Source organism: Protopterus annectens, chromosome 3.part0 (assembly GCF_019279795.1).
Source record: "Protopterus annectens isolate FY-2018-M chromosome 3.part0, PAN1.0, whole genome shotgun sequence".
Classification (NCBI taxonomy): Eukaryota; Metazoa; Chordata; order Ceratodontiformes; family Protopteridae; genus Protopterus; species Protopterus annectens.
The window spans coordinates 1,608,068,650-1,608,086,937 of record NC_056731.1 but is presented as its reverse complement, the minus strand read 5'-3'; the positions used below and the strand labels follow the sequence as shown (position 1 = coordinate 1,608,086,937).

General features: G+C 38.8%; 1 protein-coding gene across 1 annotated transcript in view; it reads right to left on the bottom strand.

Annotated features, from left to right (window-relative positions):
• Positions 1-7,420, bottom strand: part of RGS22 (regulator of G protein signaling 22) — a 971,253-nt gene extending 963,833 nt beyond the window's left edge. The window contains exons 1-2 of the mRNA XM_044065939.1: positions 7,200-7,420; positions 4,544-4,572 (exon numbers count right to left, since the gene is read on the bottom strand). Coding sequence (XP_043921874.1) covers positions 4,544-4,572; positions 7,200-7,224 — 54 coding nt within the window. The 5' untranslated portion in view covers positions 7,225-7,420. The remainder of the gene's footprint in view (positions 1-4,543; positions 4,573-7,199) is intronic.
• Positions 7,421-18,288: the final 10,868 nt, after the last annotated feature.

Genomic DNA, 18,288 nt, shown 5'->3' with positions numbered 1-18,288 from the left:
CTATCTTGACACCGAAGGATCTGTCAGTCAGAAAGCCTTTGAACCACACAGTAGTCTTTGGACTGATACCTACTTCTATAAGATGGCTGAATAATATTGATTGGTCAACCATATCAAAGGTTCTGGTTAGATTAATGAACATGGCACCAGTAAGACTCCCTTTATCCATGCTGGTGAGTATATCATCAGTCATGTTCCATAGTGCTGTTAAGGTGCCTCTGCCTGTCTGAAAACCATAGTGTTTGTTGGACAGTAAGTGGTATTTTTGCAGGTAGACAGTAAGTTGTGTACAAATTAGTTTCTCCAGAATTCTTCCAAGAGTGGAGTGCTGGGATAAGTCTTAAGTGGTCAGTGGTTTTGTTTTTGGGTGTTTTGGGTATAGATCTAGCAAAAGGCTGTTTTCTATATTAATGGAAAGATCCTGATAGTAAGGCTGATGATATACATGTGTTTTAGGAGGGTATTTATGAAGTTCCTAGAGTGGTACAGAAACCAAGGACACAAGTTGACTGAGACAGCAGGAGAATCAAATGGGATTTGTTTAAATAAGGGTGTTATTTATTTGGTAGTGATCTGGTGAAGCGTAACTGCAGAAGGTAATCATGGGAATGGGGGTCAATGCTGGTGGCTGTGAAGGAGGAGTTTTTAATTGAAGGTATCTTGAAAAATTTTTTAGGAAGTCTCAAGAGTAAGAGGTTGACTTTTTGGCATGGAATTAGTCCTTGCATGAAATATCTCTGGCATAAGTTAACTTATTCCCAACGCTTAAAGTAAAGTATTAATGTAAATCTTATGAATTATAAATTGTAATATTTCTTACTGCCTGTTATATCTGTAATACTTTTAAGCTTATGTCAAACATTGTCTCTCTGTAATGCTTTGTGGAGCTTTTCTCCCAGGCCTCCACTGAAAATGGGTCTCTGACCCAGTCAACAAATGCTAATAAATATAATAAATAAATAAGTTGTTACTTCTTCCATGTCTCTTCTTCTTTCGGCTGCTCCCTTTAGGGGTCGCCACAGCAGATCAACTGTCTCCATTTCTTCCTGTCCTCTGCATCTTGCTCTGTCACACCAACCACCTGCATGTCCTCTCTCACCACATCCATAAACCTTATCTTAGGCCTTCCTCTTTTCCTGTTATCTGGCAGCTTCATCCCAATATACTCTGCATCCTTCCTCAACACATGTCCAAACCAGCGTAATGTTGCCTCTCTGGCTTTGTCTACAAACCTTCCAAACTGGGCTGACCCTCTAATATACTTATTCCTAATCATGTCTATCCTCGTTACACCCAGTGCAAATCTTAACATCCTCAACTCTGCCACATCAAGCTCTGACTCCTGCCTTTGTCAATGCCACTGTTTCCAACCCATATAACATAGCTGGTCTCACTACCGTCTTGTAGACCTTCCCTTTCACTCTTACTGGTACTCGTCTGTCACAAATCACTCCTGACACTCTTCTCCACCCACTCCATCCTGCCTGTACTCTCTTCTTCACCTCACTTCCACACTCACCATTACTCTGAACTGTTGATCCCAAGTACTTAAACTCATCCAACTTCACCACCTCTACTCCCTGCATCCTCACCATTCCTCTATCCTCCCTCTCATTCACACACATATATTCTGTCTTAGTCTTGCTGACCTTTATTCCTCTTCTCTCTAGAGCATATCTCCACCTCTCCAGGGTCTCCTCCACCTGTTCCCTACTCTCACTACCGATCACAATGTCATCTGCAAACATCATAGTCCACAGGGACTCCATCTGATCTCATGATATGATTATTTATAGCCTCATTCAGCTTACCATAGAAGATATTTCAATTACCATTAACGCAAATATTTTATGTATATCAGACATTAATTTCAATTAATTAAAAGTGTATTTATTGCTCCATAATCACCATTATTTTTTTCCAGTTTGTTTCCTTTGCTGATAACTTTATATTCTACTGAATTATGGTCTTAGTTGGTGATAAAGTGTTAGCATTTATCACTTTTATATCTAGCTGTGGTAAGATAACATCAAGTATTGTTTTATTTCAACTTGCTCATTTAAGCCATGGTGAATAATGAAAGATAATACCTTATCCTCAATAGAAGCACATGAAACATAAGTCTGCCACTATGTATGTGTAGAATTTCAATTCCCATCCCATGATGGATGGTGTTATTATTTATTCCACACTACGCAATTTCTTCCGTGAATGTATTTCTTTCTACAAGATCTAGTGATGGACTTCTCTAGAAGCTTTTATTTGCATGTTCCCAACAAGCAATGTCACAAAGATAATTTTCTCACTTTTACACATAAATACTGTCTAAGATATATTATTAATGCAGACAGAAACACTGCTACCTCTATTCTCCTTTCTACAGCTGCTTTAAAATGTTTCATATTTAATTAAGATCTGAAATCATTAAACCAAGTTTCTGTAATTATGAGAATGTCATAATATGTACCTTTCCCAATTACCTCCATATCATTAATCTTTTTATTCAGACTTCTAATGTTACACAGCAAGCATTTTAGTTCTAAACAGTTGACGGCCTTCTTTATAACCCAATAAAAAGTCTTAATCGTTTTTTTCTAGCTTGCGTCCCCTAATTTTGTTATCTTGGTGGCTCAAATGATAGCTGTCTCTAGTGAAGCAGCTTACATCATCAGTCATATATATTTTAAAAGAAAATGTGATAATACTCTACCTGGACCATCAGATGTCTTACTAAGCTACTTTTGTAGCTAGCTAGTTTAATATATTGTTTACCAGTCTTGGTTCTGGTGGAATATCCACACAGGACAGTTTTATATCCTTTTTTGTTACACAGCCTAACTGGGTTTTCAATTTTCCCCTGCATAATTCTCACTTTTTCCAAAATCACTGGTTTCTAAAAACAAAACAAAAAAAAATCCCTCCAAAGATGATTACATGTGAGTACTTTGATGGTCTGGTATGTCTTGTCAAATATAAATTATGGTATAAAACTCTCAGAGTTGCAATATATTTCATAAGAATAATAGCAAAAACACTGTAACTCATCATACAATACCAGACCATGGAGTAAATTAACTACTGACTTATTTCAATTCAAGGGAAGAAATGGTACCTAGTCAGAGTTCTAAACCTATTTCTGTCAGTGTAAGACAGAGAAACGTCAAATTAGGGAGGGCTTTAGGCAAATGAATCCCAGGGTATATCTTCACTGTCAGACTTTCCAAACTTTTTTTTCCATTTTGCACAATAAATATATATATATATATATATATATATATATATATATATATATATATACATACACAAAAGCAAAGCAAAACTTTATTGTTATTCAGACTGTACAACCAAAAAGTGAACAGCTGAATGAAATTACGTTTCTTCTAGCTCATTTATACACAGCACAGATTATTAACAACAAAAACAAGCACATAAAACACATAAACAACATATACACACCCATAACACAAAGTCCCAAACAATCGAAACTCCATCTCCACACCGACAAGACCAATCCAATTCCACCGATCCAACAGAACAAAGTCCAGATCATCACACATCCAAGCTGACAGTCAGTTCTCCACCATCCGGCCTCGTCCAACTCAATGACCACAGTCGCCACGATCACAGTCACCATCCACCATCCTCTCCTACACCAACTTTGTCTTCGCCAGCAACGGTCCAGTTCCACTTCCACAAACCATCTGGCACAACACCCTCCAAAAACATCCAGCACTCGATCTCCGCCATTCACTCCTCCAGGCTCGTCTCTCCTCGCACAGGCTTGAATAGCCACAACCAGGCAAACCATTCTGCCACTCCAACCACTCCACGCCACCAGAAGGAATCCAACAATTTCACTGTCCAACCAATCCACCGATCGACCGACACAACCACCTCCTCTCCAGTCTCAACCACCAGCAACCAAGAAAAACGATCCGACTATGGGAAACTATGGAAACAGAAACAAACAACGGGAGCCGAAGAGGCCACTGCCACACAAGCGCCGCCATCTATATATAGGTTCATAGGTTAGTACTAGGATAACTGCCTTGTGGGCCATTTTAGGCCTAGCCAATTGCCCCATGTGAGTTTCAAACCCTGCACCATGCATCTGTAAGGTAAACACCTTAACCATTAAGCCAGCCTTCTACATATATGTGTGCAAAGGTTAGAATGCAACTAAAACCATTCCCTAAACTGATGGTTGTCTCTAGGCTAAGCAGTCTTGATTGTTTCAGACTCTACAGTTTACAGCAAGTACACTTACAAAATTGTTTTGAAAGGGAACAAAAGTTCAAGCATTTGGTTAATCTATTATGTGCAAATCTTATATGAAAATCTTTAGGCAATGACTAGGACACATAACTATTTGTGTGCTCACAGAACACATTATAACCAATAATTAGAACACATAAGTTTCTAAGCAATAACCAGAATACATATTTTCTTTGATTATTTTAAGATGTTACTACACAGATCAGGAATTTCATTTAACACAGATACACAGCACTAACACATAAAGAGAATTTGAAATTTTACTTACAAATTCATAATCCCTTAAATTTATGGGTTCTGAAAAAGATAATGAAAAAAAATTAGTTTGTACAATAATTGCACATACGAGCGCACGCGCGTGCACACACACACATTGCACATGTACACCTTAACTACTAGCGCATTGTTCACATAAGCAGATTTTTGCTGATTTAAACTTCAAAGCAAAATAATTCATTGCATTAACTTTCAACCTTATGGGCTTACAGGGAGAGTGCTGTGCAATTCGAAAATAGAAATCCAATGAAGGCAGAATTAAAACTGGACATGTTAATGAACTGGAGCTTTAACCTCTAAATGTGTTTAATTAAAATGTATTTATTCAATGGGAAACTGTTCAGAGAAGGTGGGCCTCCCCAGAGAAAGCAGCTAAAAATCTAAATTCAAGTACCAAATACTGAAATGTAATGTATTGGTTATGTGTCGTCATTGTCAAATTATGGTATTTTCTTGATAATTTAATCAAACAGTAGCAAAATGTCAAAATTATATTAAATTTTACCATTTTAACATGGTTTGAATTTAGCACAAAAATCAGACTTTGAGCTGTGCAGGAAAAAGTGTCCTTTTATAGCATCACTCTTTTATGTGCACTGTTTTTGTTGTTTTACTAAGTTTAAGAATTCCCTTTCTGAACACTTATCCAGGGAAGTTGCTTGTAAGTGCTCTAATTAGAATGAACAAATTCTTGAAAAGGAGAAAATTCTAAAAATGCTTACAGTTTCTCAACTGTTTTCCTTTGCCATTTAACTCTTCTTATACACGTTTTCTTCTTAGACTCCAGGCATATCTCTGTAATCTGATTTGAACTCGCTTCCATTTCAGTTTGCCTTTTTCAAGTAAATTAAATTTTAAACATTTAAAAAGCTATTTCATGCAGTCAAACTGTACTGTATGCCATGTAACCTGACTAGAAATGAGCATTTTGAAATTTCATGTGCCTCTGCTTTGGTCAATTTTGGCCGTTACCAGAAAAGTAATTATAATGAATTGGAAAAATGAACAAGATCTCCTATTCAGTAATTTCATAAGTTTAGCAAAGTGTGTGTGTTTAACAAGGAAATAAAAAGTATCCTTGCAAGAATATCTAATATGACTCATAAACGGTTACCCTGGCAAAAGTTGCAAGTTTTATTGGAAAAATATTAATGGTTTTATATAATAAAAAAACTCCACCAATAATTCCAGGAACCATCGAAAAACAACAGTAGCAAAATATGAACTTTATTCCATAACAAAAATAAAACAGGATTGAGCGCTATCGTCTCCGTACCGGAGACCTCTTCAGAATCAAAAAAAGCAGTCAATGGCATTCTTTTATATCATAGCCAATAACAATGATTAATGTGCTTTGCATAATTGATTGATAATTAATTAATTAACTATCCACCATTCCTTTAAAGTGCTAAATAGCACTTTAAAGGAATGGTGGATAGTTAATTAATTAATTATCAATCAATTATGCAAAGCACATTAATCATTGTTATTGGCTATGATATAAAAGAATGCCATTGACTGCTTTTTTTGATTCTGAAGAGGTCTCCGGTACGGAGACGAAAGCGCTCAATCCTGTTTTATTTTTGTTATGGAATAAAGTTCATATTTTGCTACTCTTGTTTTCGATGGTTCCTGGAATTATTGGTGGAGTTTTTGAAGCAAGAAGACAGCCTTTATAGATCCGTGGTGCTGTGTTTTATTTTTGGTACTGTTGCTATTTTCGATTGATTACTGGTTTTATATAATTCATACTGGTTTTTATTATGGATGATTATATACAGTTTAATATATGTTATTGTTCATTTCCTAGTTATATGTATATAATTTATTGATTATAAAAATCAAATAAAACATTGTTGGAAAGGAAAAAATATATAATAACTGTACATAAGCTTTCTAAAGTTTTGCAAAACTTTAAACCTAACACTCTTATCATATTTGAAATGTTTGCATCTTAGCCTGTGTTGCAGCCATCTACCCAGTTACCAAATTGTAAATAAATAAATAAAATACTAAGCACAATGTTTTATGGACGTTTTATATACGTTTTTGCCCAGGTTGTGGCTGAAAAGAGTCCATGGACGTTTTCCACTTAAGACCCCTTAACAAATATTAAATGATTAAGAGCAATTAAACATAAAACTGATATACCAACTGCCAATGCCATTCATTTTAGTGAGGTGAAAGCCGACACATCCAACACTGCCTCAACTATGTTTACTAATATTTACAAAACTCAGGCAGTCGTTTATGAACATTTTCTCTCCCATTTGGTTTGCTGAGAGGAAACACAAAGAAAACACAACGGTTTTATAATAAAAAAGGAGAAAAGTTGAAGAACACAATTGAATATGCCTCTCAAGTACCTCTGATTTTGATGCATATATTTTCTCTGACCCTCCTAAAATGTTTGACTTTCTAGTATGTTGCAGAGAACTAGAGTTACAAACGTCTTACTGTTCAGAAAATGAAAGCGATGCAAAAACACGTTACGCTATTCACAACATTTAAGTGCAAGAGTCACATTTAAAAATCATCCCAGATTTTGTGCCTTTATCCCCCGTTACTTTTGGCTCTGTTCCTGATTCTTGAGCGAATAAAGTTAAATCTGTCAAGTGGATTTGGTATGTTTAATTAGTCGTGCATACCTGTTGTCAGTTTTTTAACTCTCATGTTGCAATACCGCAGACGTTGCTAGTATGATTACCACAAGGGATCACGAGCTGCTGTCAGACCCCGCATCTGGCAGCATTCTCTTCAATCTTCGAATTGTTAGACGAGATCGCGATGACATTCTAAGGAGCTCGGCGGGTTTTGCCCTTCAGTCTGAACTTCTTCTGAAGAAATACTCCCAGCAGGCGGAGACGAAGCTCCGGGTTTCTTTTGTAATTATAGGGTTGGCGCGTCTGGGTTGCCATGGTGTAGCTCACGCATTGACTGAGCAAATAAAAGAAGCCTTTTCGTAATAGCAAGGGCCTGACTAAGCATTACAGTCATTGCTGCTTGCACCCCAAATAGTAAGCTCCGCATTTTAATTTTTCCCCAACGAAAGCTCAACAAGAGGAAAACCTTGGACATAAATCAAGTTCCCTCCTCATCACTGGGAGAATCAGTTACGTTTTAATTTCAACAATGTAAGGAATTCGTCATAACTAAATGAAAGTATGCGAAAAATACTGTTTTAGACTGAAATATACGAGCGAAACATTAAGTAATAATATTCCATTCTGCTTCAGTAACCATTGAAAAAAAGAACATATTATTCTAAAGCTACATTTATTGCGCTCCAAACAACTTTTGATACTACAAGGGGTCTGTCACACTCACACATTCAGTGGTAAGAATGTTTAACTGACAGAAATGAAATAATACGGATTCGGAATTCATATCATAAGTATAAAGTAACAGGTTTAAACCATGTTATGAGCTTCCTCCATGAGGTTGTTAGTAAGTTATTATTAAGTGCTCCACGTTGTGAGAGTGATTCCACAATTTGGACATGGAAGGTTGAGAGCTACACCGGTACAGACAATGTAGAGCATGCTAACATGCTTGATTTGACTCTTGAGTCACATTTCCTTCCATTGTTTTTAATTTGCCCAAGTCCATAATTTACTATTGCATCTGGTTGTTTAGAAATGTTTGCCAGCTTTTTTGACCACAAAATCCTCTGAATAAATGAAAACTATCACTTCCTATGTGAGTAAAACTGCCATTGAGCCATAAAAAAATCAACTGATAATGGTGTCCATAACGTACTATTTATTGTCCATTTCTTTCTGACTGAAACAAATGCACCCCACAGTTTACTTTCAGCAAATAAGATTTAAATGACAATTGTCTTAAAGGAACACAAAAATGTGTTTACTTTAACAAAAAAGAAATCAACTTCTTGATCTGAAACTGGCAACAGTGACAAATGCTTTCTGATTGCCAGTTAGAATTATAGGCATGCCATCTGTGCACAGCTCCTGAAATTACAGGATATATGCAAGAAGACAGAGCTGAATGATACAGTATTGACCATAGCTGTAGGAGGTAGCCTGCTACAAGCCTATACAAATAACATTTACCACAAAACACCCTCATTGGTGTCTCATGCCATTCAGCAAGAGGTAGCCCTAGGGGCTACCATCAATACTAATATTCTTCACAGGTTCATAGGTAGGTACTAGGCTATTGGCCCAAGGGTCTAAGTAAGCCTAGCCAACAAGGTTCCCTGGCTTATGCCACCCAAGAAAGTTATTTTCCTGTGCCCCTGTCGAGCAGAGCCACATTTTTCTTGAAGAGTGCTAATGAGAACCTTTGCTTGACATAGATGGGTAGCTTGTTCCAGAGTATGGGAAGTCATCTATCCCTCCAGCATGTCCTGTTTATTCAAACAAAGAAGCTGAGTTTTTATCATCTCTGTTTGCTGAGAAGTCCAATGTAATATCTTATTTTAATTTATGTGATATCTTTTTTTTCCCTACTGTCTTATATCACATATGACTAGTATCTTTAATTGAAGTTTAATGTCTTGAAACTGAATTATTAATGTGCTGTATATTTTATGTGGAGCTTTTCTCCCCGGGCCTCTACTGAAAATGGACATATATCCAGTTAGACTAGCCCGGTCAACAAATGTAAAATAAATAAAATAAAAATCTTCCATTGGTGTCCTTCCTTCTTGCATGATTTTAACACCATTCTTGCCTATACTTAATACCTACTGGGAGGCAAAAGTCTGCTTGAAAGGAGAAAAACAGGAAATTCCTCTCATGGGATTTAGGTGCAAATATTACAGAGATGGACTAGAGTTAATCTGGTCAGATATTATACTTGGGAAAAACGGAAGCAGCTAGGGACAACAAATCAGTAGAAAAGCTTAAAACCCTTAGAAAAGTTTTATCAGGAAGATAGTAAAGTTGTTGGGAAGAACAGTAGTTCAGCCTTGCAACACCAGTGTGAAGATAGCTGAGTTATACTGCCAGAATGGGATGCAGTATCAGAACTAACAACATCAACGTTTGTAGAGGGAGTGACAAAGAAATTATTGAAATACTTCCAGATCTGCAAGGGTGGCTTGGGGAAAGGGGACCTAGTCTCTGATAGCATGGTCCCCTTTCTCTGAGATAACTTGCAGCCACCCATGGTGGCTTGGGGCCCAAGTCAAAGGGTGAGCTCTTGCATGCTTTGTGGTATAGTGGGCAGACTGGGGGTGGCCAACACCTGGGATTCACTGATCGTAATTTTGCAGACACCTCCAGTGATTTGTGCTGTGGTTTTTCACAGATGAGTTTAGTTGTTGCTGCTGCTTCATTTTATGGTAGAAGATGCTGGTTAATTTTTTAAGGGAAGACGTTGTAGCATTTGCCTGAATTGTTCTCTTCTAATGACTGCCCTTTGTAGACAACTTGTCATTTGTTATTTCATGACTCATCTTGTTTGGCATTAACTGACATTGATTTGGCAGTTTCTTCTAACTGGCAGTTATTTTAATTGACATAATGCTGAATGAATGCATGGCTATAATTGTTAGGCTGTAACTCTAATGAGTGTGTGTGTGTGTGTGTGTGTGTGTGTGTGTGTGTGTGTGTGTGTGTGTGTGTGTGTGGCTTGTGGGTACATATGAGCATGTTTAATCCCTCCACAGGCAATGCCTGTGGGGAATTACTATGCCGGGGGGCTGGAAGGAACTAGTCAGGGCAATTATGCTGCAGGCAGGATGAATTAGGATTGGGAAAACTGAACGGGTAACTGCTTCTGAGTTAGGGCTTAAAGTAGAAGATTAGACAGGTTTACAGCAGAGTAGTGGAAGTAGAGTGAGCAGAGCAGTAAAAAACTCCCTTCTTAGTAAATGTAAAGATGAGATTTAGCTCAGGAAAGGTTGAGTCCCACAAGTTTAATCACACTAAGCATGAGGAAGTAATTTCTTGTTTTTCCAATGTTTTTTTTTCCTGTTTTTTTGTCTTTCCCGGCAAGGTTACTGAGAGCAGGCTAAGGTGTCACAGCTTGAGGTCTCAGGGAAAGGCAAGTCTTGGCTAAATTTTATAGGAGGGCTTGGGAGAAGGGAACATCGGCTCAGACAGTCTGGTTTCCTCTTTGTTAAACAGACTTCTGCAATCTCCAGTGGCTTGGGGCACCAGGCAGAGAGGTAGACTCTTGCACACTTTGTCTTGTAGCAAGCAGACTGAGGTACCAAGGTTCAGTACCCATGGATCATGATTTTGCAGACCCCTGTGGTTATTTTGCACTGTTTTTTTTTTTTTTTTCAGGTGAATTGACTTCTTGAATTACATAAATTTGTTGGGACCGTTGCATCATTTTTTGAGATGATGCTGCATCATTTTACAAGAAAAGATGGGTGTCCCATTGCACTGTTTCCTTCCAAGGCCTGCACTTTTCACAAACTGACTGAGTCATTATTTCATGACATCTTCTTTGAATTAATTGACATTGATTTGGTAGGCTATTATAATTAGCATAATGTTGGATAAATGCATGACTGTAGCCATTTTGGTCTAACTCTGGTGTGTGTGTGTGTGTGTGTGTGTGTGTGTGTGTGTGTGTGTGTGGTTTGTGGATAAGTATAAATGTGTTTAATAGTTAGCACAGGCAGTGATGTATGAAGCTCTACCCCAGTAAAGATTCAAATGTTCATAGGTGCTTACTAGGCTAACAACCACAAGGACTTTATTAAGCCTAGCCACGCATCCCAAATCTCTGACAAATTCTGGTACCCTTGATAAGTGTAAGTAGGGGCTTGGGAAATAAAACGTTTACAAGCAGGGGCCTGGGAGATGAACCATTTACTGCATGTGTCCATTAGAGATAGGTACCTAAGCAGGGATGAATTTCCAGTTCCCCATCCAATTGTCAAAGTTACTCTTGAATTGCTTTAAGGAGGAACTCTGCTTCACATGGAGGGAGCCTGTTCCAGAGAAATGGTAGCCTTTGGCATACATACCTATTTCTCTAAAACATCCTATTTATGTAACAGGCAATATTTAATAGGTTCATAGGTTGATACTAGGCTATCTGCCCTAGGGCATTTATAAGCCTAGCTAGAGTGTGTTTGGCTTTCGCCACCCTTTTAGATTAGTTGACTGTGCCTCTGTATAGTAGGTCACAGAAGGTAGCCCTTTTAAGGTTAGTTTACTGTACCTCTGTCAAGCAGGGACACAGAAGAGATCCCAGGGGTAAACTTATGATCTCCCATCCACTCGTCAAGATTTCTCTTGAAGAGGGTCAGTAAGGGGCTCTGCCTAATATGGATTGGGATTTTGTTCCAGAGTGAGGGGAGCCTCTGGGATATGAATCTGTCCCTCCAGCATGTCCTGTTTATTTCTGTGCTGAGGTTCACGTCCCTGGAGAGTGTAGCTCTAAGGGATCTGGATTTCCTGAGGTGAAGCATGTCCATTAATTCTGGGTTGGACATGGCTTTATACGTCAGAAACAGATCGCCTCGGAGTAGGCGGTACGCAACTGAGTAGAGCTGGAGTTTCTTTAGCCGAACTGTATAGGGCATCTGTTTGAGTCCCTTGATCCTCTTGGTGAGGTACTTTTGGGGTCTTTCCAGTTGCTGCAGGTGTCGGGTAAGGTACATCCCAAATGGGGCATTGTATTCAATTATGGGCCTGATAATTGATGAGTAGAGGGGCACAAGTATAAAGTAACAGGTTTAAACCAAGTCTTAAGACTTAAGTCTTTAGAATGGGTAATTCCGGTGCTGTTTGTTTTACAGATATGCAGGAGGTCCATCAGGATGGAGTCTGATAATGCCCTGTATGTCAGGCATAGATCTCCCCTCAACAGTCTGTAGGAGACAGAATACAGGGATAGGGCCTTGAGGTGGTCTGCATAGGACATGTTAATTATGCCCTGTAGTCTTTTAGTGAAGAATCTCTGTGGGCATTCCAGTTGTTGGATGTGCCTGGTTAGGTACACACCAAAGGGGGCATTGTACTCAATGATAGGTCTGATGAATGCCCAATACAGTGGAACAGTGACTTCCTTGTACATAGATGCCACAAAATAGAAAAAATAAAAACGGCTTCAGAAAGCAACCAGTAGTTTTAAAGTGCATAACGTGCTTTTCGTTTAATAAAATCAAACTTCATCAGATGCCTTGTTTATGAGCACAACATAGAATAATTTCCTTACTACAGTATACATGTGATGGTCAAAGGCTAATTTACAGTCTATCTGTGTCACCAAATCCCTGACTACTAGTCAACGTGATAGTTACCAGAGGTGGATGACTTCCCAAAGGATACTATTATTCATCTATTGGCATTTAGTTTTTAGTCCATGGCTTTGATAAAAGTCATATGTCTGTAAAAACACGTCCTGGAGGACATTTGTGTCAGTGGGGGATACTATGACTGCTTCTAATTTGCAGTCATCTGCAAATTTAGTCAGCCAGAGGCCATTCAGAAAAGTAAATGCCAAAAAGGAGCAGTCCCAGGACCGATCTGAGGGACTCCCATTGTGACTGGCCTCTTTGTAGAGGTGGACTCCCCAATTCTAACTTCCTGGGTCCTGTCTGTGAGCCATCTGGCTATCCACTGGGTGACGTAAGAGTTTATACCTAACCTCTTAGGTTTGTCAACAATGCCTGAGTGGGGTATTGTGTCAGATGCTTTGGCCAGGTCAAGGGATGCAGTGAATGAACAGTTTTGCCCTCATCCATTGCTTTAAAGAAATTCTCAAAGAAACCACCAGGTTGGGTAGGCATGACTTGCCTTTGACAAAACCACACTGGGTTGAAGCCAGTGTCTGGAGGTTTCCTGTGTCATTACTGATCATTTTCATGATAATTCTTTCCATGGATTTGCATATAAGATTAGTGAGACTTAATGAGTCTGTAGTTTCCAGGATCTGTAGATGGCCCACGTTTGTACAGAGGAATGACTGTTGCTGTTCGCCATTTGTGAGGCATGAAACCTGTTTGGTGGCTACAGTTAAGCAGTAATTCCAGAAGGCCTGATAGGTCATGTGTTATGCTATTTAGAAGGCATTGTGGGATATTGTCTGGGCCCATTGATGCAATGTTCTTGGCCTTAGAGAGAAAGCATTAAGGACCTGTTCCCTAGTGATAATAGAGGGAGTTATATTTGATACCAGTTCCTGAGGGGAAATTTGAGGTGGGGAGAGAGGGGTAAAGTTGAAGCTAAATTTGTTGGTCAGTAGGTTTGCTATATTTTCTGGCTCAGTATAAGTGGCTCCATTAACTTTGAGCTCTGCATACAATTGTGTATTGCCTTTGAGGTTGCAGACATAGCTAAAGAATGCCTTGTGGTTGTCCTTGGCTTGGGAGGCCAAAGTTATCTCGAATTTGGGTTTGTTAGACTTTATTTGTCCTCCGAGTTGTTTGTTTAGTTTGATGAGAGTGCTTTTATCTTGCTGGTTGCTAGACCTAAGTTTTGCCAAGATTTTCTCCTTCTGTTATACAGTGTATTGATCTTGTAATCTCACCAAGGTGGCTTGTTTTTTGAGTTAGTTTGTACTTCTTCCTGGTGGGTAGAGCTGCTCCTGTGCAGCTGTTAACATGCTTTGTATAGGGTTTCTCTGAATAGTTACGTGTAGGCAGCAGTGTTCTCAGGGTAAATGGGAGTTTGAAATTTTGCCAGGTTATCACTTAATAGTAAGAAGTTAGCCTTAGAGCAGTTTCTGAATATTATAAGGTTAGCTGGGGCTCCAGATTTTACTTTTACTTCAAAGAGGCCATTTTGTGGTATGATCTTACCAGAGAAGACATTACACTGGGGGTGTGCAGCACTGTCCCATATTAGTGAGGACCAGATCCAGTATGATTGCACCCCTGGTTGGTGTATTGACAGCGTGGTGCAAGGAGTTTGTGTTTACAAAATCCAGGAATTTCTGTGCCCCTTTATTCAGTGTCGTATATGAAACCCAGTTAATGGTGGGGTAATGAAAGTTGTCCATGAATATGGTATTGGGTTGGATGATAAGTGTTTCCAATAAGTTTAAATAGATGTTATGGGTATTCTGGGTCATGGGGGAAACCTATAGCTTGTAAGGAAGTAGTATGGGATGTTACCTTTGATGATTTGTACATGGAGAAACTTAAGTGCATTGTCCTATTTGACCAGCCTTGAGGTGTATCTATTTTGATGTAAATATGTAGTAACTGGTCTAAATGTGTGGAAGACATTATAGCTTTGCACTGCTGTTGTGTTGTCCATGGTTTTAACCACTTCTCAATGACCATGCAGACGTCAGCATTCTCTAGAGTGAGGAGAGCTTGTAGGGAGTGGATTTTTTTGTTTAGACTTCTAGCACTGAGCAGTAACACCTTTAGATTTTCTTGGTTTTGATTTGCTATGTCAGATTAGTTTGGCATTGCCTAAAAAACACTATGGGAAAGACAAAGTTTTGGCTAATATTTGAAAGTATAGAGGGGAGAGGTGCAGGCCATCCCCTGACAAAGCAGCATGGTCTGTTGACCATTTCCTTCCATGCTGACAGATCTTGCAGCCCCTTAGAATAACACCAGAAACTAAAGCCAATTATTAAAGTCGGTCATCTTCTGTTCATATCGTGGCATCATCCTTGGAGAAGGTATAATGCTGCTCAATACTAGGCTCATACCAGCCTGGGACACATATTCCAAGAGCTCCATGGTGTCTCTCTTCATATAGTCTAGGGAAGTACATCTCAGTCATTTGCACCCACATGGACTATGATTGAGTCATACTGGTACTTGTAGTCCAATGACTTGAGAGCATGCACAATGTGGCAGATCCTGTGTCCTGAAAAGCAACTGACTGTGACTTTCTCCTTACTCTGCCTGGTGAGAGGGACATCAGCGTGTCTCACAATGGAGTTTCCAATGGCAAGAATGTTGGATTGTGTGGTGGCTTGCTTTATGGGCTTAAAAGTAGAGGCTGCATGAAATGTGGCTGCATGTGTTGACACAGGTATTAGTTTGAAAGAGTGCATTTGGGGCGCTGCTGATGGTATTTGTTATGTGTACTTCATTTAGGAGGTCTTCGGGGTTTAGGAAGGTTACATTTAAGTGCCTCAACATACATGTGTCTGTGTGTCCACTTTGAACTGTGTAATGGGTGCAGTGTGTATACTACCGACAACCTGATTGACATTAGGAGTGTTTTTATATCAGAACTTTGCCTCCAGTGACATTGTGTAAATACATCTCTCACATACCATATCAGTTTGTTTAAGAATTATCTGGTTGTCAGTAAACATTAGGCAATTTCTGCATTGCCTCAGGATACCCATATCCCCCAAGCTGGTAACGGAGATAGTGGGAAAGTTCATCTCCATAGCAACTGCCAATTTCTTATTAATTAGATGGTTGGAGTAAGAATATAAAGTAAAGTCAGGAATATCTGGTTTGCTATTTTAGGGGAGGTGCTTATCACTGCAAACTAGTTGCCCTGTGTACAACTAGGTATTGGTGAAATTTCAAGGTTCCTTTTAGTGGAAACATGTCAACTCAAGGTTTCTGCATCTATACAGGGCATTGCAAAACACTTGAGGGGAAACTAATAAGTAGAGCCTAATGATATATGGATGCAATATTTAGGGAGATATTCTGAAGTTAGGTTAGACAGCAGCAAGTCAAGTAGTACTTACTGAAAAGAAAGTATTAGCTTTGTTAAGAATGATGAAAATGGGATTTGTCTGAATGACTACTGCCTGGCTACTACTAGTGCTGGTCTCACCACAAATTCACGCTGCTACGACACAATGCTCCTTTGCATCTTCTCTCACCAGAAGCAAAACAGTAGCACCAGTCCCAAGATGAAAAGCAAGCCACATGCTCTTTGGTAATCAACAATCTTGTCCCAGATGATGTAAGGGTCTGTAGGCTTGGTGTAGCCTTTTCCTGGTAGATGCATTGAATAGTAACCAGACTAATCAGGAAGGTCCAGCACAGACACTCACTCCCAATTAGATACATTCGGGAATCAATACACCCTACTCCTTCTGTCATCAGGAGCAAAATAGAAACACAAATTCCAAGCTGGCATATTTGAAGCAGTTATTAGGCTTTCTAGTGATCAGTAGTCTCCAGGAAATAATGTCCCTATACTCATTCTATGCTCACTCTCTATGCAGCCGGAAAATAAAAGCACTAATCCCAAGTTGACTACAGAGAAGACAGAACGTGGGCTCTCCAATAACTGCTGGTCTTGGAGTAGATGCTGCTTTAAAGGTAAGATGGAAAAAACTGGGTCAATATCCTGAGAGATGTAGTGTGCACTAAGGAGTTAAATATGAAAGAGGGGGTAACTTAAGCTTTAGCTATTAAGTGGAAACCCACTAATTTTAAAAGAGCAAGATGGATTGGAAGGGGTGGGCACTTTGTATTTTGGCTCTATGGAATACAGTGGAATGGCCAATAAATGTAAATAGCTGAAGGGAAGTGATTTCACAAAATGATAATTTTGTGTTTATTGCACTAGTCCGTGAAAGCGGAGAGGGAAGGAAATATGTGTTCACATTAACATAAAGGGCAGGCAACTAGAAAAACAGTTGAGTTTAAAAACATAACAGTACCAGGGTGGGAATTTAATTCCTGTGTGATTCACAAGAGACTCAGCTGTGATCTCTTTCTAATTGAAATATCCAATTAAAAGTTGAATACAATTAAAATGCAGTGTAAAGAAAATAAACCACACTATACAAAATAGAAAGCAATGAAACAATACAAAATACAAGAAAGCGAAAACATACTAACTTTTCCAAGACAAAAACTCACAAATAGTAAATGCTCTGCACACGCTTCACAGTCCAAATGGTAAAACAGCAAAAATCAGGTATCAGAGCGAAACACAGCTGGTAAATTTTAAAACTCATCCAAAGGCAGTAATTCCATCCAGTGCAAGTGTTTTATTGAAACAAACAGATAAATCCGGTAAGTGCTTTCACCCAACAAGGCTTCATCAGACCATAATGCATCACTGATAACTCCTTATATAGTAAAAAAGGCACCAAAAACTTGAATTCAAACATGGTCTGATGAAGCCCTGTTGGGTGAAAGTGCTTACCGGATTCATCTGTTTGTTTCAATAAAAGACTTGCACTGGATGGAACTGCTGCCTTTGGATGTGTTTTAAAATTTACCAGCTGTGTTTCTCTCTGATACCTGATTTTTGCTGTTATACTAACTTTTTCCTCACTGCAATCTGTGGCAGAATCTGAGTGAGCTTTTGCAGTAAAGCAAATGTGATGCAAAGCTCAGGCACTGCCACTAACTCCAAGATGTTGCACCAAACAGAGAAGATGCTTCTGTCAGAAAAGTGGATGTATGACATGCAGCATGTGATCACCTAGATTCTATGGATGAGGACTGAAAGACAAAGTGAATGTTTTATGCATGCAGAAAGGGTTAAAAGAAAAAAACACTAAGTCCTTATGAAAACTGTACAGGGCTTGGAGTATACTGTGCCCATAAATCTGAAGGCTGTCCTTGCTGAAGTAATCGCAAGAAGCAACACTGTCTTCAAGGAAGCATATTTAAAGCTTATAAGTGGGTAGGCTGAAAAAAGAGGCTTTGTCTTTCTTTACAAAAACAAAATAAAAATATCAAGAAAGGAGTTTGCCTTCCTAGAATGATTAAGACAAATAACATCCTGACTATGGGATGCAAAATTAAGGTTTGCTCCCATGGCAGACAAATGGCAAGGCATAAAAGTGGTCATTAATAAAAGATTAGAAAGGTCCTAAATGAAGTAAATAAAGTAGGTAATAAAAAAAATAGTT